This window comes from Phalacrocorax carbo, chromosome 2, assembly GCF_963921805.1.
Source record: "Phalacrocorax carbo chromosome 2, bPhaCar2.1, whole genome shotgun sequence".
In the NCBI taxonomy this organism is placed as follows: domain Eukaryota; kingdom Metazoa; phylum Chordata; class Aves; order Suliformes; family Phalacrocoracidae; genus Phalacrocorax; species Phalacrocorax carbo.
This window is the reverse complement of record NC_087514.1, coordinates 143,134,798-143,158,462: the sequence shown is the minus strand read 5'-3', so window position 1 is coordinate 143,158,462 and position 23,665 is coordinate 143,134,798. Positions and strand designations below refer to the sequence as shown.

General features: G+C 37.3%; 1 protein-coding gene across 6 annotated transcripts in view; it reads left to right on the top strand.

The window, feature by feature from the left end:
• CFAP69 (cilia and flagella associated protein 69) overlaps positions 1-23,665 on the top strand; it is a 30,377-nt gene that overhangs the window by 4,617 nt on the left and 2,095 nt on the right. For 3 of the 6 annotated variants that reach the window (XM_064444651.1, XM_064444650.1, XM_064444652.1), the window contains 18 exons: positions 605-681; positions 1,622-1,720; positions 3,533-3,682; positions 3,807-3,984; positions 4,996-5,119; positions 7,679-7,727; positions 7,812-7,933; positions 8,413-8,629; positions 9,497-9,661; positions 10,939-11,057; positions 11,512-11,630; positions 12,711-12,792; positions 13,793-13,985; positions 14,597-14,734; positions 15,099-15,175; positions 16,213-16,407; positions 17,383-17,469; positions 19,224-19,328. In XM_064444651.1, coding sequence (XP_064300721.1) covers positions 605-681; positions 1,622-1,720; positions 3,533-3,682; positions 3,807-3,984; positions 4,996-5,119; positions 7,679-7,727; positions 7,812-7,933; positions 8,413-8,629; positions 9,497-9,661; positions 10,939-11,057; positions 11,512-11,630; positions 12,711-12,792; positions 13,793-13,985; positions 14,597-14,734; positions 15,099-15,175; positions 16,213-16,407; positions 17,383-17,469; positions 19,224-19,328 — 2,296 coding nt within the window. Of the gene's footprint in view, positions 1-604; positions 682-1,621; positions 1,721-2,529; positions 2,660-3,532; positions 3,683-3,806; positions 3,985-4,995; positions 5,120-7,678; positions 7,728-7,811; positions 7,934-8,412; positions 8,630-9,496; positions 9,662-10,938; positions 11,058-11,511; positions 11,631-12,710; positions 12,793-13,792; positions 13,986-14,596; positions 14,735-15,098; positions 15,176-16,212; positions 17,172-17,382; positions 17,470-19,223; positions 19,329-23,665 lie in introns of those variants that run through there. The other 3 variants (XR_010371753.1, XR_010371752.1, XM_064444653.1) reach the window with 3 other exon arrangements.

Genomic DNA, 23,665 nt, shown 5'->3' with positions numbered 1-23,665 from the left:
TCTTTCCTCCTTTTTCTCTGGCTATGTTTACAGAGGTAAACCTACCGGAAAGCTACTCTACACTATGAGCTGCAGGGACCTTAGCATAATACTGTAATGTTTACTGTTAGAGATTTTTAGCACCTAGATGTTTATGTCATATCTGAGTATTTTGCAAGTATTATTGAATATTTCCTAATATCCTGTTTTTAAAATTAAATTTGTTGTTGGGTTATTTGGAGTCAGTTGATTGGTTTTATTTTTATCCATTTCAAGAGGCCTTGTCCAGGGATATGGCCCTTTTTTTCCCCTCTGCACATGTCTATGCATAGTCTAGCTCTGCAATAGCCTGATAGTGCCTAGGTTCCAGGATTTAATCTTCCACATTTAAATGACATATGTTTATTCAGTATTTCTTATTGCATCAAATATGAATTAAGAAAACATTGTCTATGAACATGTTCCATTAATTGCCAGAATATATTTGTCCTGGGAAAAATGTCCTTATTTGCAGAAAATGTCAAGGAAGACACAAAAAGCTATTGAGCTTTTCTGGTGACTTGATCAAAGTGTTCTTCTGCAGTGTTTTAAGCATAGTTGTAATATTTTTAATTTCATTTTGCAGGTTACCATTTCAGAAAAAGAAATTATCTGATGAAGTAAGCTATTCCGTGGCAGTTTCAAAATCCATTGCACAACTGGGTGAGTGTAAAGTGATATGCCACAAAAAAATTATTATTATTGTGCCATAATAAAATTATCTGTATAATTAGCACGATTTTAATTACTTGTTACCTCCTTAGTAGATGTAAGTAATTTTCTTCAATTATTCATTCAGTCCTCTGTGCCTTTTAGTATTAGAAACCATTCTTATTTTGCTGTGCAGCTAACCTGCAGATTAGCTAGCAGAATTACCTATTTGCCAATGTCAGAAGCTACATGAAATAACTTTATCAGTACAGCTGAATAACTAAACTTGCTTATAGCTTGTTTAATTTAATTTTTCTCTGAGAAGTCACTGTATTGCTATAAACACTGAAGCCTGGAATAAGGGGAACATGTATCCTCCCTGATTTTTTTGAAGCCAAATGGAAGAAACAAGTGAGAAGCAGCAACTCCTGACTCCCAGAAAATGCAGAAGTCTGTATTTTCACAGGTCTGAGCAGGAAGCAGAATGGTGTCCTGGTTTCAGATCGTTCTAGATTCTCCTTAGAGTAGCATGTCCCAAAAGACACTAAAATCTAAAAGATTGCTTTTATTATCCATGTTGGGCACTGCTAGCTCTCAGTGGAATTCTCTTTATCTTGTGGAAAAGGACCTCCTTCTGTGCTCCCTTTATGTCGTATCATGTCTGCTGGAAGAAGAATTTCTGACATGGTAATGATGACAACAGCCTAGTGTAGTAGCTTTCTTCTGAATTCCACACCTTCTGGAATAACATCCAAACTCTTATAAGGGTCTGTAGCCCCAAAGCAGAGGAGTCCCTGTCCCTTGAGTTTTATAATCAAACTTTGCATGAAATGACAGATTTGTAGGGGGTATGGCCAAAGGAAGCCCTCAACACTGTAAATAGAAGTGTTAATATTACATTCTAAAAATACTGTAAACTTTGTAAATTTCTTTTTTTTTCTGTTTCTGACAGGTTATTTGATGAGGGTGCCAAGCTCTCAAGTTAGAATACAAATCTGTAAGTGTGTTGTTAGCTTTTATAATATGGAGCTACCAAGAAAACTACTTTCAGGTAAAGCACAGTATTTTCAAGTGTCACAAGAAATGAAGTGCTTATGATCCCAGCTACTGATTAGCTATGGCTTAATTTTTCTTTATTACTATAGTTACTATATCTCATATTAAATATATAGCATTGGAAAATGTGCAATTAACATGTTTTTATAGAAATGCATACTCCAAATCTGAAATTAGTTCATCAATGTACAAGGACTTAATTATTACACTTATGGGATTAGGATTAAATAGTATCCAGAAAATGTGAAGTGGTCCCAAAATCTCAGGAATGTGGATAATGGAGGAAGAAAGAGTAGTTAGGGTCAGAATTGTGAGAAGGGAAAAGTAATTTTCAACTGTGTATTTGTAGCCTGGAGAGAAGCAGCTCTGGTTTCACTTGTGTTGCTTGTGAGGGATAGATCTGAGCCTGTCTGCATTTGACTGTGTTCATATTATACGGACACATTTGAGTGGAATTAGTGGACTTGTCTCTGCAGAAAGAGGGTGACGATGCCTGCATAAGAGCATGATCCTCTGGTATTATGGATAGGTATGCAAACCGTCATCAGAATCCACTACTGTTTGTGTTTTTGACCCTTATGATGATGCCAGAGGCTGTTATCAGGCAAAGTCAGTCATGGGTCCCCTCCCAGAGGAGCACAGGATCACGTGCTGTGAGACAGCACAAGATTTATAGGCAGCCAAGCTACAGATGAACATTGTCACAGTGGATCCAGAGTGCAGGTGAGGGAGCATGGTGGATGTCAGTGTGCCCTCTTGCTGGTTTTCATTTATTTTAGGAGGCCTAAAGAAGCTGCAGCAGCAACAGCCCTCATAAGATTCTAGAAATATGAAAACATATACATCTGGTTTTACCTTACAAACAAGACTCAAATCCTGCAAGGAGCTATGTGTGCATTTAGTTATATATCTGTAAACAGTTCCATCAAGATAAGTGAGTGTTAAATATTGCTAGGGTTTATTTTTGTCATCCAGATGTAGAAAATAAGATATGTTATCTCAAAAATGAAGAATGTATTTCAGTTTGATTTTTAAGTCAAATTCTTTATCTCTAAGCATATATGTAAATCTTGCCAGTTTGATACTGCAGTCCTCTTACCTATCAAGTAATACCGACTTAGAGCCTATCAGAGTTTATGTTTAGTTAAAACTCATTTCATTGTGTGCATTATCTGCATTTATCAATCCTGCATTTCATGTCATTTGATATATATATTTTTAAGCTTTTTAAGATAAACTTAACTTTCCTGAGTTAGCATATATAAATATAAGTTTCTTTTCTCAGTGCTTCCCCTTCCCCTGTAATTCAGTAATTAAATACAGATTTACATATGCATGGACAAAAGTAAAATCAGGGACACATTAGAAAGTCAGGTTTGTAAATTAAATGTTGGATTCACATATTTTAAGTACAATAATAGAAGGCATTAATTCTCTAGTGAATAGGCTACAGAAGAGAACTAGGTCCTGCACCAACAGCTTCTTGCATGACCTGAAGAAGGTTTTTCACCTTTCTGTAACCCTGCTTGTTCTTTCATTCTGTAAATTCTAGGAAGCAATTCATTTGATTATATAGCATTTTAGTCGTCTTAAGGGTAAGTCTGTTGGATATGCTTTAGGCACTATTAATACTCAGATATCAGAAAAGTAGCTCTTGTTGGTTGTTACATTTTTTTCAATTGGTTTTAGGAGTAAGGAAATATGATACTCAGCTCTCGATCCTTTCTTGAGGAAGGATGAATATTTTATGAGGCAACCAAAAATCTGAATATTTACTGCATTTTAACTAAAGCTTTTGTATGTGCAGGTTACCAGCCAACAAGTGCAAACTATAAAATTCAAATGGCTGAATTAGGGGGATTGGCAGAGACTCTCGTTTTGTCACTAGCATTAGTTGAAAATCAGCTTACTGAGAAGTTGTGGGTACTCAAAGCTCTCCAGCATCTCTCCAGCTCTGGTTAGTACAAACTGTTCTTTCAGCAATCTGATTACCTCTGATCTTAGATCATTTGTTCTCTGAACATGCCTAAAACAATTAATGACCTACAGGGAATTAATTATTCAGATTTTAATAATTTCAGGAGTAAATTGCAGACTTATGATGAAGGCCCAAGCAGCCAGCAGGCTCTGTTTGTATCTAAATGGTGTCGATCCGTCAGGACAGCTGGTGTTCCGCTCCTCAGAAATCCTGTGGAACCTGCTAGAAAACACATCAAAAGAAGAAGTCATTAATCAGCTCAGTAGCTTGGAGTGTGTACAGTAAGTGCAGGGAAGCATTTTTGAATTAATGTTGTCATTTTGGAGACATCTAAAGCATTGCTATTGTGAAGCATTTTGTTTGAATAGAATCGACCGAAAATGCGAACAGGGTATGGAGGTCTCTCATTAATACTGAAAACTTAATGAGGACTTAACACATCTAATTCTCCAAAATTGAAGCACTACTGGATGAGACCTCATAGCCAAGCAGCCCATGATTTAGACGTCTCAGGCATCTGTTTCTGTTTCAGCAAGTTAGATAGCTCTGTGGCCTGTGAGATGCCAGGAAATTATATATAATCCAAGAGGTGCCTGCCAGGTAGCTTACAAACTCAGTGGCTAGAGTCCAGCTAAAAGCACATCCAGTCAACTTCAAAATTATTTCATTGTCAAGCCTCTCTTTATTTCATGAACACGGTGCCCCACCACCAGTTGTTTCTGTTACAGGGCAAGAGGGAGATCAAGGCACTCTGCTGCATAGTACAGGAGGTATAGCCCTATTGCTTTATATGATGAGAAAGTTAATTGCACCGTTTTCAAGCTTATGTTAGGTTCAGCTGGGCAGTATTACTGTACTGTTGAAATGCTTATGTTATAGAATTAGTAGGAAATCCTATGCTGTGATATACAAGGCTTAGTTCTAGGTCCTCTGCTGGAGTAATTAAGAGGTTCTCCTGTAGTGAGTTACTTTTAACTATTTAGGAATAGACCATTTCTTCTCAACAACATCCAGTTCCATGCTTGAGTAAATACTATGTCTTTCTATTAATTAATTATAGCACATACAGTGGAAGGTGCCATTTGTAGTACATGCACCTTGCGTATATGCTTAAATTGGATGTCTAGTGGTACACATAAGAACCCATTTCATAACCATTTCAAGTTATTTCTCTTGCAGTTAAACCCTAAGGCTTTGAAAAGTATGATGCTGAATGAGGATTCGTATACCTAGAGCTGCCTAAAATTTGAATATGAAAAGAAAAGGTAAAATGCATTTCACTTTCTTTTAAGTGCTTTGAAAGAAGTATTTGTAGACCTTCTCGTGCATGGTTTCCGGCATTATGATCGTCAGCTACGGAATGACCTCTTGGTGATTGCCACATTACTAGCTGAAAACCCTGCAGCACCTATGATTGTAGGTATTTGTAGTTATATTCCAGAGTCTAATAACTTCTTCTTTGCTATTATATATGCAGTATTTTTCCCCATTAGTGTTCTAATGTTTGTTCTACTCTGCCTCCAATGCTCTCCTCTTTCTTAGATTTTCTGAGCAAGAAATAATTTTTCTTTCTGCAATTCCCTTTACCTCAAAGAGACTTCAAATCTGTAGGTCATTAGCCTGGAGTACTAGCATCAACCTTATTGAATACTTAGAAAAATTACGCTAATATTATTCCTGTGCAGAAGTTGATATTAACCCCTGTATTCTTGTACAGATTCTCAGATGTGCCATTCTGCTACAAGTTTTGCACTAAATCTCATTTGTTGTTTGAACATGTAGGAGTACAGGCTATATTCAAATGGCCCAAAGTCAACTGAAGTATCTGTGTCTCATAACGGGGAACAAGAAGGGTCCTCCAAAAATAAGCTGAGAAGCTCTAAATAACATGCTGAAAAAATAATTACTTAGATCCAGTTAATAAGCGGCACATAAATTCTTTCTAAGACTAAGACAGAAAAATGTAGTCCAGACTGCAGTATCGTGACTTGCCCAAAAAGTAAATGACTCGTTCTTCTATAATATTCCAGAATTTTTATGAGGAAACTGCAGAGAAGTTAACTGTTTATAGTTATTAATATTCTTTTATTCTGTTGTTTTACAGTTGAGGTTTAGAACTTCATATGAAGTTGTGACATACATACTGAATAATTAAGCAATCAAATTCTTGTAGATCTATTGCTGTTCAGGAATGGATTACTTTCAGGGAATAAATTTCTCAACTTGAGTAGAAGTTTCCCAGTTGGCTGTATTACTAAACAGATTTTATAGTCTGTAATGAAGATTACAGATTTTTCATTCAAACTTTCCATTTATCACTAACTATTATGAAATGCCTGTTATACTATTGCAGCAACATATTTGATGTCTGAAACATTCATATTGTTTATCTGGCTGTAGAAACAGGGCAGTTTTTTCCTACAAAATAAATAACCAGGACGCATATTTTTAATTCTTTATACTACAGGGAAGAAAAATTGTTTCAATGCAAGGAAAAAATGAAAATGTTTTCATTTAGATTCTCTGTTCACAGCCTCTGTAGAGATTTTACTTCACTTGTGGAGATAAGGTGCAAGGTATAAATATCAGGTAGCAAAAACATTAACATTACCATTGAATCCTGCCTTGTAGATAATACCAGAGATATCTTCATCAGAATGTTCTCTTTTTTCCCTTAATATACTATCCAAGCAACTTCGGAAAACTCAGTCTTGTATTTAACAATTCAGAAATCAGCACAGGAATCTGAGCCTTTGAAAAGGAAAATAATTTTCGCACCACAAGTAAACTGCAAAAATATATGTAAAGTAAAGCTTATTATAATAATTATTATTCTTTCTGCATTAGAACAAAACTCTCTGATAATTGCTTACTGGTTTCCCTCAGAATTTAGTACTGCATTAATCAGCAAGGAGAAAACATTAACAAGTTTTAATGTTGCTTTTTATTTAACCACTTTGCAATGGCTTTGTACAGAAGATATAGATACCATAGAGACAAAAGCTAACAGGTAAAATAGTTGTGTACTTCAATACTTTCTTTAAAGCTATTTTTGCAATATTTTTCTGGTTGTTAAAATCATTTGGCTGTACGCTAACTTCCAGAGCTAAGCCGAACAAATCTGAGCCCAGCTTTTTGGAGACGCATCTAAAAAGCTACGCAAAACTAATAGAACTGTTTGATTCTGTGGGGATGTCTGTGTAGTGTTCTGTGAGCTCTGCTCCTGTTGGGAGCTGGTAGAAAGCTCTGTGGTGGCTTTGCTGGAGTACTGAGGCCAAGCTAATGTATTTTGTTGCTCAAGAGCAGCAATGTCCTGGTAACCATGGCTTCTAATCACCCCAGAAACAAAGCTCTCATGCCTCTAGTGTGCTGCATAGACACCCCCTGGCCTTGATCCTATCCGTAGTTACATTAGACATAATCATCCTTCTGTTAGCTATGAGCTGTGAATTACAATATTTATTTTCTGAATATTTAATATGTAATATATGTAAATGCATGTCACTCATTCATGCAGTTTTCTTGTGCATACTTCTAAACACACTGAAGCTGAATATAAGTGTGTTAGTACGCACAACTGAGGACATAAAATTCTATGTACCAATGATCCTGATGTATAAACTTACACATCCACAAATGCATTTTAGAAAACACAACTGTAACAGTACTCAGAATACAGTTTTCTTGTGTGGTAGATTATTGTAGTGAATACATGTGCCTGGGACTTCCCCGTACAAGTTCAGACTTACACTGAATGAGACATGGGTTTAACTAATTGTGCCCTTAGGACTGTAGTTAGTCAGTATTGTACAATGTCCAAATGTTGATCTTTTTTAAATAAAATTCTGTTTATTCTGCCATAGGATACATTAAACTCTGCACTCTGAAGAAAAAAGCAAAACTAAAATTAAATCATAAGTCTTAATTTCACTGCAATTTAATGTAATTAATGTATGTTTTTTGAATGCCTATTAGGAAAGTGGATTTGCAAAGCTGTTAATAGTTCTTGCAACATTTACTGAAGGTAAGAGATGTCAAATTGTGTAATTACAGTATTTTTACTTTTAATGATGATTTTTTTGTAACTTATCTACAATTTCCTTCATAGTTAAAATTCCCAATCCCTTGGTAAAAGGTCTTAAACTTACCTACTCTTCTGAGGACTTCGAGATGAAGAAGTTACTATTTAATGTAATAGGAGTCTTATCTAAAGACCCCTGTGCTGTACAGGTAAGTTGTAATGAAACAGAAGATGTGGTAAGCAGGAAAAAAAAAAAAAAAAAGTCAACAGAACCACAGGAATATTATTTAGCTGTCCATCTGGCATAGTCCGGTAGACTGAAATCAGCTGTTCTCCAAATCAAGAATTCATATGTAGCTTCAGACCAAGTCCTGCTGTTTGAAAGCAGCGTACAGTTTCTATTTTAGAAAAGTTACAAACCTAGACTATGCTAGGAAAATTAGCTGACAAGTGACTGCAAAGCATTACTGAAATACATGTGAAGAACATAATCAAGTTTAACAAACCACAGTCTGTGGGAATGCTACAGCATATAAACAGCGTTTGTCTGTACTTGTAGATGTACTTTCTCAATAAAAAATAATTTTCGTAGTGTAGACAGATAAAGTTGACTCATTGCTTTAGGTTTTTCTTATTTGCATGTGAAACCTGTAAGCTGTCTCTCTTTCTCTTTGTCTTGACTCCGCAGCTTCTCAGTGAAAATGATGTGATGCCAGCTTTGCTTTATTATGTAAAACCAAATAAGAAACGTGGATTTCATGACTGGTCCGCTGCCCAGTATGAAGAATTACAGCTTCATGCAATTGCTATTTTAGCTTCAGTGGCTCCCTTGCTAGTAGATAAATATTTGTCCTGCCAAGCGAACACTCTTCTCCTTATGTTTCTAGAATGGTGTATAGGCCAAGGTCAGTAGGTGCTCATGGCATTCATATATAGTAATCTCAAAACACAACTCAACTGAACTTACTTTCTTTGACAGGAAGGAAGAATGTAAAATGCGTGAAGTAAGAATGAATCTTTTTCAGTAGGTCACTTAGGAAATTAAGCTTTCTTAAAAAACCAACCGTAATATTTTTTTACTACTGAAGGATGAGCTGGTGCCCCATTTAACTGTATACCACTGTACTGGTATTCTTTCAGTTGTGTGGGCAGCCACACATCTCTGTTGCCTGTGTTTTAAGCTAGTCAGATACGCTTACTGTGGCAACAAGTCCAACCAGTAACTCCTGCCATGAGGCAGGATGCATTAGCTCAAAACTTAGGGCAGTACACAGTAAGGCAGCTTCCAGACTAAAGCTGGCTTGTGGCCATCAGCTAAGAGTATGGGCTAAGCAAAAAGATAACTAACTGCACCCGATTTCATGGACTGGTTTTCTGGGGATGGATAGTTTCCATCATAAAATTGGTATGCTTTCCTAGGAGGAATTTTTCATTTGGGTCTAATGGAGATCAAAAGGTTGACATTATGTGTCATGCTAGAGAAGATACTTTGAGTTTTGGAGACTGCTCATTAGCCTAGTAAGATTTTAAAAAATTGTAATTTTAAATGTTCACCAAAATCATACCTTTCTTATGAAGGTAAAAAGTATAGCCCTACACAGAAAGGCTTATTACAAGATGGTTTTAAACAAGAAGCCTTTCTAACATTAGGGGATTTTGTTTGATTGATTTTAGCTTATACTTATAAGCCTTTTTTTTCCTCCTGAGCACATTATTATTCTGAACTTACATTGTCCAACAAAAAAAAAATTCCTTTTGTGATTGCTCCACAGATCCTTTCTTTGGTGAAGGTAACAGTTTCCATGGAACAGGTGGTCGTGGCAACAAACTTGCACAAATGCGCTACAGCCTGAGAGTGCTGAGATCTGTTGTGTCCCTTTATGATGATGCTGTGAACATTAATTTGTGTGACCAGGGAGCAATTAGCCAGCTACTGGGTAAAGCACAACTTATATTGCTGTAGTTAAATTACTACATTTCTGCTGAGACTAAGCATGTGCTTTTTTGTGTGCTGTGGTTTTAGTGAGTTACTCCTTTGACTGCTGAAAAACTAAAAATCCTCAATTAATCCAAGACGTAATTAATTTGATTGTGAATTTTTTTACACTTTAAGACACCGAATTGAATGAATTAAGCAAAACAGACAGCTGTAAAAGCCTAGGGGTTTAATATCAGAGTGAAAGCTGCCCCTTCTCCCTTTATTATACTGCATTTGTTACATATTAATTTCACTGTGGTAGCCCCTAGGAACTCCAGCCATGTGTCTTGTTTTACCTAAGTCTATTATGGTGTCACTTTCCACAACTTCTCTCTAGAGCAGAAGAAACTTAATAGTAATGTACTTTTCTATGAATAACATCATGAAGAATAAGAGCAGAATAAAATTGCTTAACCACTGCTTCTGCAATTTTAGAGCATTTTTTTGTTCAGTAACACATACCTACTGTTACATTTGGTTTTAAGTTCCAATACACACTGGTGTGTGTCCTATTCTTACAATAATAAAAAGTTCCAGTACTCTGAAAGAGTCATACTGGAAGAAATAAAATAGGTAAGATCCTTTGGAATTCAAAAACTATGTTCTAATAGAAAGTCTAGAAAGAAAGGATTTTATATCCTCAGTTGAAAACTGAACTCCAGTGAAAACTCTGTGCAAACTTGCAGACTTTAGTTAAAGCAAAATGAACACTAAACCTTACATATCAGATTCAAGTAACTTTTCTTACTTTGAAGGAGTTGTGTGTCTGAATGTCCCCTTTCGCACAGTCGTTCCAAGGCTTATTTTCTCAGCCACGGTGGTAATTTATGTCTCTCCCACATTTCCACTCTCGGTACAAATGCTTGTGAGGCTGTGCAGTAGTGCAAATCAGTAAGTTCATTGCCTTTTTCTAAGAGTTCCTTAATTCAGATCAGTTCCCTGAATTCATTGCACTGGCACAATACAAGGGGCAGCACAGAGACTGAACAACGAAGAATTCAGTGCAGGCTGCTCTCATCAACTCTGTCACCAAGAGTAGAGTCCATGAAGCTACAGCATCAGAGTGCTGCACTTCTGTAAGCTATTATAAAACATGGGAGATAAAAGTGAACATCATAAGTAGATTCCTTTAAAAATCCCTTGATGTAAATTTTATTCTTTTAAAAATCAGCAGCTGTAATAGAATTCTGACTTGTGTATAGGACATTTATATATATAAAATACATTAATTTATAGACATCCTGAAGTATGCAGCAAACAAATCTAAAGAGAAAGAAGATGCCATTCTACTGGAAATCGAAGCTGATATATTATTTATTTTGTCTGCTCTCTGTGAAAATGATCTCCACAGAAAGGTATGTACCTTTCTAACTCATACTGTGCAGAAAATTTGAAAATACGGTACATTTCATTTAAAGGATATTGCCTTTTTTTTCTTTATTCAAAAGCAGATGTGAACTGTAGTTCACCACTAACAAGTGAGGTCTGATAACTGGTTTCTGTGACAGTGACATTCAAAATGCAAAATCACTCAGAATTCCACTAGGAAGGGTCTCACCTATTGCTATTTTACATGGTTTTTAAATTAATATATGGAAGTGTGTTAATGAACGAGATTAGCAGTTTGGGAAAGCTGAAAATCTGTTTTTCTTATGTGTATCATAAGGAATATATCCTGCTCTAACAAGTGGGCCAAATTTATTATGATATAAATATTTAAATTTTTCAGTTTCCTTTGTATTTTATTATATGGAGCTATTTAGTAAATATTATTTAAGAAACATATTGCTTTAATTAACATTTCAACAGGAACTCTTCAGCTATGAAGGAGTGGATATACTTATCCCATTCATTCGGATGGATCCAAAGAAGTTACATAGTGGATTAGGCCACAATCATCTCCTCTTCAGTGCACTTGACTGCTTGTGGTTAGTAAAGTATTTCAGCAGCAGTAACCCTTAAAAATGTCAAGTCTTGTATTTTTTAGGTCTGCAATACTATGGCCTTTTTCTGCACATATAGGCCTTTTTTCTGTTTAAAAGGTATAAAAATCCTTTATACAATGTGACTTATTTAAAGTGATACGAAATAAATGGAGTATTCTGCATGTATTCTCTTCTAAGTAGGGGTTCATATAACAACCTGAATCTCTACACAGCAGTCTATCTCCCCACACAGAGTGACCTCCTGACATGAGTTACCTAAGAATTTCTGAAAGGTGTATGGTTAGAGTCTGTAAATAACTTCAGAGAAGTAAACAGAAGGCAAGAATAGACCAATATTAGCTAAAAACTAGTGTAAGCATAAGAAGTGTTTGTGAACTGGATATATTGGGCTAGAAATATTTTAAAGATTGCTATCAAAGAAAGCCAGTATGTAGGCGGATAACCGAAAGTTAATTTAAGGCAGAGGTTGATAAATACATCAAAAGCCAAATCTGAAAGCCAGATATGTTTGCCTGGGAGAAAAGAATGATGCAGAAGATCCCTTCAGTTTCTGTGTTAATGCCTGTAAGTGAGGAAATAAGAGAAGGAAGCAATAGCAACATGAATGCTGGTTTTATGATCATTTTAAGCTGGGAGAAGCAAATACTATTGCCGAAAAGAGTCTTGCTTGTCTCACCCCCTTGATTCTGCTGGCAGAAATATTCACACAGCCCTGCAATAAGCCAGACCAGGGACGTGATCTAGCTAAATTTTAGCCTCTCTCACTGACTTAGTTTTAGATCAAATCCATATTCTAATCCAGTTCATTGTGAACCTGCCAAATTTCTTGGGCTGCTACAAGGAAGGTGTGCCACCTGCAAGAGAAGAAAGAGCAATAGGGTATATTGAGTTATACAGGGTAAATGAAAAGGCATGGGAAACATGATTTTTCTACACCCTGAAAGTATGAAGCGTATTTGCATACCAGATACATTTATGCAATTCAGTAAAATAAATTAGATGTTTGTACAATGTTCTAAAGCACATAAGTGTTTCTACACAGTGAAATTATTTCTGTTTAAGGTCCTGTGTCATTGGATGTTACATTGCAGAGGATTATTTTCTTGAAAAACATGGCATTTTTCTCCTTCTGGATTTGTTGGCAGTAGGTATTTTTATTATTGTCGTTACAGAATGAGAGAGTAGTAAAACAACATGGAAAACTGCATTATTTTTGTTAACAGCATCTCCTAAGAGTGTTATAATACTAACAAAAAGATCAGTGTGTGTAATTCCCTGAGATAGGAAAGTTATCACACACCAGGTTATCTGTTCAGAAATTATTGGATGGATTTTCCGTGTATCTTTTTTAAAAATAAGTATTTGACAAAGGAAATTTTAAATTTACCAAAAATACACTCTTTTTAAAAAGAAGACTCAAACTATGCTCTTATTTTGGACGAAATCTCTGTTTAGAAAAGCATCTCAATTCTTACTTCATATTGAACTTAGTAAGAGCAGAGTTAGTATACTCTTCAAGGCTTTAAAATTTGATGTGTAAAGTTACTTTGTACATGTATTTTGTATGTATAGCTACCTCTGTGGGTCTTGGCCATAGAGCTGGCACAGGCATCTCACGTCTCACAAAATAAGCATGCACCTTCCTTGTTTCATTCTGTCATTCTTGCTGGTCATACCGCCAGCCTCTGATGCCCTTGCAGTGCAAGGCTGCAGACCCTTTCCTACTCGCAGCTACTGCTAAAAGATCTGGCCACAAAACAGAACAGGCGCTGTGTGGTACCGCACAGCCACTGCCTTTAAAGTCCATGTCTTACAAAAATAAATCTTAGTAGTAGTATATTCTCCAGCATGTGAGCCTGGAGGCATGTATACAAAACCTATTATGTAATTCTACACACAGGTATGCGCATCTTATGATCCAGCAGTCATTCCCCTCATGTTCCTTGATTTATGGAACTTTGCATGGCAGGATTCCAGAAACTTGAAAGATTTACAAGTTTATACACCAGTTTTGTGCAAATAGTTGTGATGAAGAGCTTGCAGTTACTTGATTACATATTACATAGTTTTCCTATTTTTTTTGAAGGTAGGCATTACTGTGTTTTTAACAGTTTAAAACATTCTTTCCTTTTCCCTTCTCCAAGGTAAAGCAAAAGAGCCTGTGCAATATAATTCTTGGAATCTTGGTTGAATTTTGTGACAACCCTAAAACCACTTCACACATCAGTACCTGGCGAGGGGAGAAAGATCAAACAGCAGCTAACCTTCTAATACAATTATGGAGACAGGAGGAATTGGAGCTAGGAGTCAAACGTGATCAATATGGAAGGATTGTAGGTAAGTTTTATGATGCATGTGAAACTGTGAGCAGTTCTACTGAATAAAGTAAAACAAAGACATTATTGGCTTTTGCAGTCTGAATCCTGATGAAAGTAAATTACAGTATTTATAGCTTTATGCTGTAGTTCTTACTAAACCCAGAATACCTTCTATTTTGTTTAGAGTCTGGCCACTAGATGGCATTTTCTACATCATCTGGAAATGAACTAGGTAATGAACAGAACCATAACTAGTATCCTGAACAGCTTTTCTAATGCTGGACAGTTAAACTACTTAAGTTCTTCCACAAAAGGCATTGTGGTTTGTTATATGTTACAAGGAGAGTGCTATGCTTTTGCAAATCTTTAGCCATACTAATTAATATTTCCTGGCCCCAATTATGTTCAAATTCCTGGCCAAACTATCAAAATTATTTACGTGGTATCCACAAAGTAAGATGGCACTGTCTTCGTTTGGAGGAGGCATCATGGAAAAGAATATGTCCATAGATGCCTGCTAAAGGTCTTCATAATTCATTACATAGATAGAATTTCCTCTATTTTTAATAGCTTTGGGAACATACTACCTCCTCATTCCTCTACTCTGCTTTTGTGTTTTGAAATTATTAGACATGAAGAGACCTGTTGCTAGCAGCTTCCAGAAACAGCAAGAGGTCATCCCCATGCCTGCCAACTGTCCTAGCTTTGCCATCATGGAAGTTTCAGAAAACATACGGGCAAAACTTTATTCACTACTGTGCAAGCTCGGTAAGACAAGTGAATTGCTTTGTCAGTGTCCTGTTTGTCATTAAACTGAACTTGTTGACTGGCAGTCAATAAAGCCGCTATAGAAAAAAAAGGTCGAAGGAAACTTTGAGATGCATCATCAACACTCTGTTATTAATGGAGCCACTCATAAGTAAAGAGTTACTATAGAGTGAATTTATTACAGAGAAAACGGGTTTTGTCACCAAAAGCCTGCTCAAGATTAGAAGAGTGACTGATTGGTTTATTGTGATGAAGATTTTGCATGTGATTATATGATAAATAAGACGGTGCCTTTTTTTAGAATTTTGTATTTTAAGATAAATTCATCATGCTGTTGATACTGACATGATTAATATTCTTTTAGGTTTTGAAAATTTACCTGGCTTATCTGCTAAGGATTTTGTCACGCTTGCTATCATACGGCGTTATATTGACTTTAAAGTGAGTATAATGGAAGAAAATATTACTACTATATATGTGTTTGCAAAAATAGCAGGTATATCTCAGCATACAACAAACAAATAACCCTTCAAAAGCTGTCACCTATGTCACAAGTCACCTATAGGTTCACAGAGAATGTAAGCCAGTATTTACCATCAAAAGAAACAATCCCACCTCCATCATTGAGCACTCCCTAGACCCTTCCTTTGTACTGCTACAAATGTTTGTGACTGCATAGAAAATAAGACTCGAAACCAATGTAGTTAAAAATAACTCAGAAAGAAATAATTTTAACTGTTCGCTAGGTCAAGACACAGGAATGCGCCAGGGTAGGTGTAAGAAATAGGGGAAGGGCTGGAGAGTAGGATTGCCTCTTTGAGCAGTAAGGTTAGTTCAGGGGGGCAGTTTGCTATGAAAAATGACATTAAATACACATTCTGATGAAGGTTTTTCTGTGCTTTCCCATCTTTGTCCCCACATGCAGTATCCATCCATACTGTCAAAAGTGAAGAATGATGTTCCTATAGGGAACGAGAGCAAGATAACAAACTTTGTGGGAACCATCCTGCTCAAAAGATGCTTCAGTTTATGCCAATTTTCTGCCTAGGAACAAAGTCTGTGAGAGCTTAAAGTGTTCAGGAACTAGCAAGACTCAATCTTCAGTTGATAATTCCAACTTCGGTTTATGTCTCATATTGCAGTTTGCACAGATAATGTGCACAGTCTGAGATTTTAAGAAGGACACAACATTTCATTCTTGTAATTTGGTATCCAGTAGCTATCTGTATTTCTCTGAGTTTCTCTGAGTTTCTGTAGTTATCAGCATTCCTGTAACTGCTTGGTGGAGTCAAGCTTGGGCTTAGGGAGGATTATCATTAATGAATTTGGCATAATGTTACTGAAGTCTAACCTTTCATAAAAATTCTGGGAAGTGAAACAACAACAAGGAGAGATATTGTTCCTCTGTTGTATTTTGAATAATAGGAACTGAAAAAAGATACAAATATCAAATAGTGTGGTGTCTGTTTCACACACAGGTTGGAGAAGTTTGGAGTGAACTGTGTGCAGAACTAAAAGAAGAATTCAGGCCTGTTGAGTCAGATGAGGAAGCCTTGAAAGTTATTTCAGAGATATCAGAAAATACTGGAAGAATGATTGCTGCTCTGCAGACTGAAGTGCTTGAAAGTCAACATCACCAAGAAATCCAAGAGGAGGAGAAAACATATGCAAAGGTAAGACAAGGAGTATTTAAACAAGTAAAGCCCATGTAAAGCTTTTTTGTCAACCTGTATGAAGATTTTCCCATTATATAATGTTGAGAATTCTGTATGGGTACACTGAAGATATATTAATCTGTCTCAGCAGTAAAATTTTAACTTTAAATTAAATTAGGTTAACCTCAGTTCTCCCAGTTTGTATAATATTGCCAATATTTAGAGAGTAACATGAAAAAATGAAGCAGTATCATCAGTGACGCATCAGCAATAGTGTAATGAGAAATGATCATTATGTTACTGTAAGAGCTGCACTTGTGTTCATCTGTAGCAGGTAGCAATTTAAAGTACCTATTACAACTACATCTGCTTCTTAAAATGAAACACAAGCCTCTGTTATAAGCTCCCCTGGCTGAATATTCTCAAAGCTTCATTACTTCACAAAGCAGGGCTTTGTGCTTCCCAGCATGCTGAGAGTGAGCAGGTATAGATGTTTTCCAACTTTGGTTATAAGGCAAGCATTTGGCATTTTTGCTCATCTACTGCCTCATCCTCTCTTGCTCTCTGAGAAGTAAGAACAATTGGTCCAGTTGTCTAAACTCTCATGCTAGTGTTTTTGAGGGGTTGTCATGCATTATGATGCCTGCACTTTTGTCACCAGAACTGATTCCATCTCTGTTATTCAGCATTAGAGTGACAATATACAGAAAGTATTCCTGAAAGAGTTGGTACTCTTCCAACATCTGTTTTGGAAGAGAGGAAAATTTGTTGCAACAGAGAAGGTAAGCCTTTTTTTTTTTTTAAAGGCAGTGCATGAGTGAAGTCTTTAAAGGACAAGGACAACATTATCATCCAATCTCCAGTGAGAGGGATGCGCTAAGGTAGCCAAAGGGCATAGGTGAACCTACTATCCAAACAGCACAAGCAAAGAGTTCAGGAAAGCTCATGAGAATAGGATTGTGTTGCATCTTGTAAATCTCGTTTATATTACAGATCCAAGCTATCCATAAGCAGAGAGAAATTGTAAATAAATCTTGGGAAAATTTCTTGGCTCGGACATCAAACTACGAGGCATTGAAGGTAAGAAATCTCTGAGTGATGGAGCAAAATTTACATTCAGGGTGTAGTTAAAATAATTGGGAAGTTCCAAACACATTTCTTGATGAGTTACGAGGATATTCAAGTAGAAGTTAAAGTAAGTATATCTAATACAATGTATTCACACAGGCATAGAATAATAACCCATAAGATGTATTGGCTACACAATCATTGGCTCTTCTGATCTTCTGTGATTCAATGATTCGCTCTTCTGATTACTGTCACAAATTGGGGATCAACATTGTTTACACATCTGCAGTTAGGGGAGGGTTGTTTGTCTCTGTATGTGTATATATGTACATGTAAACGTACATAATCTGTGTATATATATGTATATATGTCCTGAAGTTGTTGAAACTAAAAGTCTAGTCATTCTTTTCTTTATTTTTTCTAACACATCATTCCCTCATTCTAATACAGCAGACATCATTCAAGATGGGAAATGTTTTATGAGGGAAGGAGTTTCTTTTAACAATGTTAGCACTTTTCCAAAAGAACAATAAAAATGTTAGTCCTGGTTGGGTGATCAGACTAAGTTGGAGAATTGATAAAATCAGACTTAAAAGAAATGCTTTGGCAGCTGAATTTAATTTTTCTTTATTTCCCAAAGGAAATACCAACGAGAACATTTTTCTTTATGTGCGAGCATCTCACTGGCCTGCGGTGCAGATCTATGCTAGAATTAGAAATCAAAAAAAAAGGACAGAAAAAGGATTTGGAGAACTACAGGCTTCTTAGTTTTAACAGAGTCCCTGGAAAGCTGTTTTAGGCACATGAGGGACAAGAACGTGATTGGAAATAGCCATCATGGATTTACCAAGGACAAGTCATGCCTTGTCAACATGGTTGCCTTTTGTGATAAAAATATTAGATCTGCAGAAGGAGGAAGATGGATGTTATTTCTCTCTGCTTTAGCAAGGTTTTCAGCACAGGCTTGTGTAGCATCCTTGCAGCCAAACTGGGGAGAGAGATATGGACTGGACTACACATAGGTGTTGCCCACTACAGCTAGACTACAAGTCAGATGAAAAACTGGCTGGACTGATGGGCTCAAAGGACAGTGGTTGGTGATTAAAGTTTAACTAACAGTCAGATTTGAGTGATATTCCTCGGAGTTAATTATAGGGTTGATACTGTTTTATACTTTTCATTCATTATTTGGATATTGCATCAGTATGCACCCTCATCACGTTGGTGCATGACACTGAGCTGGAGGAAGCAATCCATATGCTGGGAGGTAGGGTTGCTTTTCAGGTGGACCATGAGAAGCTGGAGGGATAGGCTGACCAAAAGCTTATGCAGTTCAGGAAAAGAAAAAGTCAAGTCACACATCTGGGATATATTAAGATTGTCATGCATCAGAACAGCCTGGGGACTGACAGGCTATGTAGGCGTGTACTATCTGTGGGGTGGGAAGCTGAACATGAGGCAGCAGTGTCCTCTTGCAGTGATGAAGGCTGAGAGCATATATGGATACATTAGAAAGAATATAGCTCGCAGGTCATAGCAAGTGATTATTCCTTTCTTGCCCTTGTGAAGCCATTTCCGTTCATTCGGTTTTCAGGTCCTGAGTACATGAGAGAGTAAAAAAACAGAGGGAGGGTGCTTACAATTAAAGGCCAATAGAATTACCACCTCATTTATTTTGTCATTTTGTTTGTATATTTTCTAACAAGTGCAAATGATACAATTCATTCTGATTAAAACAATTTTGCCCTTTTTCTAACTATCTTTAGAAAGCAAAAAGGCTTCAAGAAGAATTAATAGAGGCTTCCAGATCTAAACTGAAGCCTCAAAATGGAGCAGTCCATTCTACAGATATTAAAGGCCTTGGTACAACAGTAAGTAATCCCAGTGACACTGTTTAATTTTCGTTAGTGTGTAAGTGGTTTGGAGTTTATTCTGGCTGTGTACGTGCTCCTGCTTATTCTTTCTTTAATAATGCTTATGTTGGCCAGCTCTAAGTATGTAAGAAGGAATCTGTATTTCCTGCAAAGCACCACTTCCCCTTCTGACATATCCTCACACAACAGGTAGTTGTTCAGAATGAGATTCAGATCTGCCAGCTACTCAAAGAAAGTGTGGGCAAGATGGTCCCTATGCTACTTGACATGTACCTCTTGTGGGACAGCCTTTCATGAAAACCTTGCTGAGGTCAAGACCTCCTTCGTTTATTGTTGGGTAACTCTGTGTGATGCCTAATATGTTGGTAGAGTTGACCTTTGTCAGTAAGTGCGTTCCTGACTGTGTGCAGATAAGCCACTCATTGTACCTGCAGAAAAGGGGTTTTTTTTTCTCATTTCTATCAGTTAATTGACATGTGAGAAAATAAAAGCCATTGTTAAAATCTTATTTGGGCATAACAGCGTATTTAGGTGTTGAGTTTGACATGGTAAGATGTGGGAGAATCTCCATTCCAGTCAGTAACTGCTTGTGAGCTAGCTGGATGATTTCTGTGTAAGCGTCACAGCTAAGGAGGATTGTAGGGGGAGGGATAGCTTTTTGGTTGCTTATAAGTTGCTCTTACATGGAAGGAGAAACAAGGAAGAAAAAACATTGTTGTCCTAAAAGCAGATTTGTCTCCCAGTGTGCAATGATCCAATAATCACACACTCAGAAGAGACACTGCAAAGTTATTTCAGGGTTGCACAAGCCTGGATGCTCAGTGGTTTTCCATAAATCAAGCACTCCGAAGCCGGCTACCTTATCATATTTATACAATAAATCCATACATATTCTACCTGTCTAATACATATTCATTCTAATCTACATAGGTTGCATAATGACATTAAGTCATTCTTCTTGGCTCCGCTTCAGATTCTTCCATGCATGCCTTCCTGTTTTGGGGGGTCTTTGGTGATCTTGACAGATGAGATATCCTAACCCTTGTTACGCAAGAACAACTTAAATCTGTTTTCTCCTATCAACTCTCTTTCATTTTTCTTCTAAAAAGAAAGCTTGTCATTGATGAAGTGAGTGAGCTGATGGCCAAGACATCCCGTCGGTAGGCTTAGATTAAGTATTAACAATGGTTAATCAAAAAAGAAGGGAGTCTAGATTCATGCTAACTAAACATATGCAATACCCCTTTTTTTCCAAGGGGGGATTGTTCTCTTACAATCATTTCCCCCCTTTTTGAGGCTTGAGGCATCTTAACACCTCCAAGTCTCAAACCATTTCTTTATCTCTCCTCAGGGTACACTGAATAAGACAACAAGAGGTTATGATTATTAGTACAATCAATAAGATATGGGGAGAATAATCTCCCCAGGGAAGTGGTTGACTCGGCCACATTGGACACTTTCAAGAGTTGTCTGGACAGGGTGCTGGGGTATCTTGTCTAGACTGTGCTCTTCCTAGAAAGGTTGGACTAGATGAGCCCTGAGGTCCCTTCCAGCCTGTGACTGTGATTCTGTGAGATGACTACAAACAGTTGCATTAGCCATTCTAAGTTGGGAAGCCACGAGGTTAACCAAGAAAGACCCAATCCTTCCCTTTCATAAGCTCCAGAGGCTAATTTTCTCAATTTCTTTGTTTTATTTTCTAGTAGCTGTGAATTATCTGTAAGATTGAAACAACAGATCCCCTTAAACTCCTCACAACCATGATTGTGTCTCAACAATAGTCAATAGCTGCCCGGTTTTCTAAGGTGGCTTCTCGGATTTGGGTCGTTTCAGTACCAATGGCTGCCAAGGCCTGTGAAGCAAAATTTGTATCTTTTACCGCCACACAAACAACTCACTTTAGAACATGGTAATTCATAGCTACTCCAGCTCCAGGGGTGAGGGTGGAAGCTGCTGTGATTTCACTTGGACTGTATGAAATGATTTGTGAATCACAGTCACTAGGTAGCTGATGGACATCTCTTCTTTTTCTTGATTCATGTTGTAAGTCCTTTTTACTTAGAAGCAAGGGGGCCAGTCTCCCTGTAGAAAAAGGACCTCTGATTACATTCGCTGGAACATAAGTATAATCCAGTCTTCCACAAAGTAAGAACCATCCCAAAGGTAACTGAGTATGGAACCAGGCATACCTTATGGTCCCTATTCTTTCCTAAGTCAGAAGGGGTTGTAATTGTGTCACATTGTCACATTTTGAAGTGCAATTTTCAAAAGTAACACAATTCTTAGCAGGGATCATCCCTCATACCCTAACTTATAGCATTCATCTTTCTTCACTTCTAGTTCTTCATAGGCTGTAGGGCCTGCTATAGGTATAATTCTTGAGTAGTTCTAGGGGAGTGGGAACTCCTGTCAAGCATGAACTCTACATCTCTCTAACTGAATTCCCAGATCCAACACAGGAGAGTCTATTGGTTTCCTCTTGGGCTAGTAATTCACATAGATTTTGATCTGTCCCATTGTGGCAGCATAATTTGTGAATCACTTTTTCCCATCCAATTTAGCAGAAAACCCACATCAATCAACCATTTCATTATTAGTTTCACAAATAATTATCCAATATCATACAAAAGTATTTTCCCTAGATACAATCTTACTCAAATAATTCAAAACTGGATAGAATTTTATATTTAATTTCAAGGATCTCTATGGTGCAGAAGTCTACTGAGGTGCAGGTGTTTTCTTTACTGTACTGTAATGGATCCAGGACTCAATTCCTTGGGTCTTCACTGCAGTATCTGTAGCCAGCAGCACCTGGTAAGGTCCTTTCCACGTCTCTGTGAGTTGTTTGTCTTTCCACGTTCATGGATAACTGAATCTCCAGGCTTGAAGGGGTGCACTGGTGAATCTAAAGGCACAGGAGCTTTAACCAGAATATACCTATGGAGTTAATAACCTTGCCCAGAGAAATTAAGTAGTCCTTCAGAATCTGATCTCCATTTAGGTGCATCTGACTGTCTTTCCCTGTGAAGCTTACAACATAAGGTCTCCCATATATTATTTCAAGCGGGCTAACTTTTTCTTGCATCTGCAGTGTTACTCTAAGTAATGCCAAGGGTAAAACCTTGGTCCATTTCGTCTGGCTTTCTTGACATAATTTTCTCATTCGCTGTTTAACTGTTTGATTCATCCTTTCTACTTTCCCACTAGACTGTGGTCTCCATGGAGTTTGCAGATTCCATTTAATCTGCAAAAATTTTGAAACTTCTTGGGTAACTTCTGCTACAAAATGGGGTCCCCTGTCTGATGAAAATCCCTCAGGGACTCCAAATCTAGGTATTATTTCCTTTAAAAGCACTTTCACTATCTCTCTGGCTTTGTTGGTGTGACATGGGAAAGCCTCTGGCCAGCCTGAAAAGGTATTAACAATTACCAATAAATACTTATATCCTTTACATTTTTGTAATTCTGAAAAATCAATTTGCCGGTGACTGCCTCTGCTGCTAAGGGTCTCTACAGAATTTTCAGATTATTTCTTAAACAGGTCTCACAACCTTTTGCAATACCCTTGGCAGTTTTTAGCATATTAATGCCTACTGCGTATGTTTTTGTCATTTCTACCAGTGCCTCAGCTCCCATGTGAGTGGCACCATGTGTCTTCTTCATAAGTTCTCTCATTGTTTGAGGAGTAACTACACATTGTCCGTCTGGAGTCTTCCACCGTCCTTCAGAGGTCTTAACACAATTTAGAAACTTACCCAGTTTTCTTTCTCTGTGTATTCAGGAACATTAATATCAGAAGTTCTTTCAGGGACTAAGGCTGCTATCCTTGCAAACAGAGAAGCTCTTTTTGCAGTCTCATCTGCCCTTTGATTTCCTTTAATTATACCAGCCTGTGCACTCTGCAATGTACCACTGCCACTTCCTTTGGCTTATTAACTGCTTCAAGCAGTCTCAAAATTTCCTTGCCATATTTAATAGGATTTCCTTGTGATGATAACAGTCCTCTCTCCTTCCAAACTGCACCATGTGCATGTATTACCCCAAACAGATATTTTGAGTCTGTATAGATATTGGCTCACTTTCCTTCTGATATTTCTAAAGCTCGAGTCAGTGCAATTAATTCAGCTTTCTGTGCAGAAATGTTCACTGGCAAAGGTGCTGCCTCTATTTCCTTTTTCAAAGTGACAACAGATATCCAGCTTTCTGTTCCCCTTTGATGACAAAACTGCTCCCATCAGTAAACAATTCCCAGTCAGGGTCCTGTAAGGGGACACCTCTCAGGCCTGCATGGCTGGAATATACCTGCTCAGTAGTCTCTAAGCAGTCATGCACTA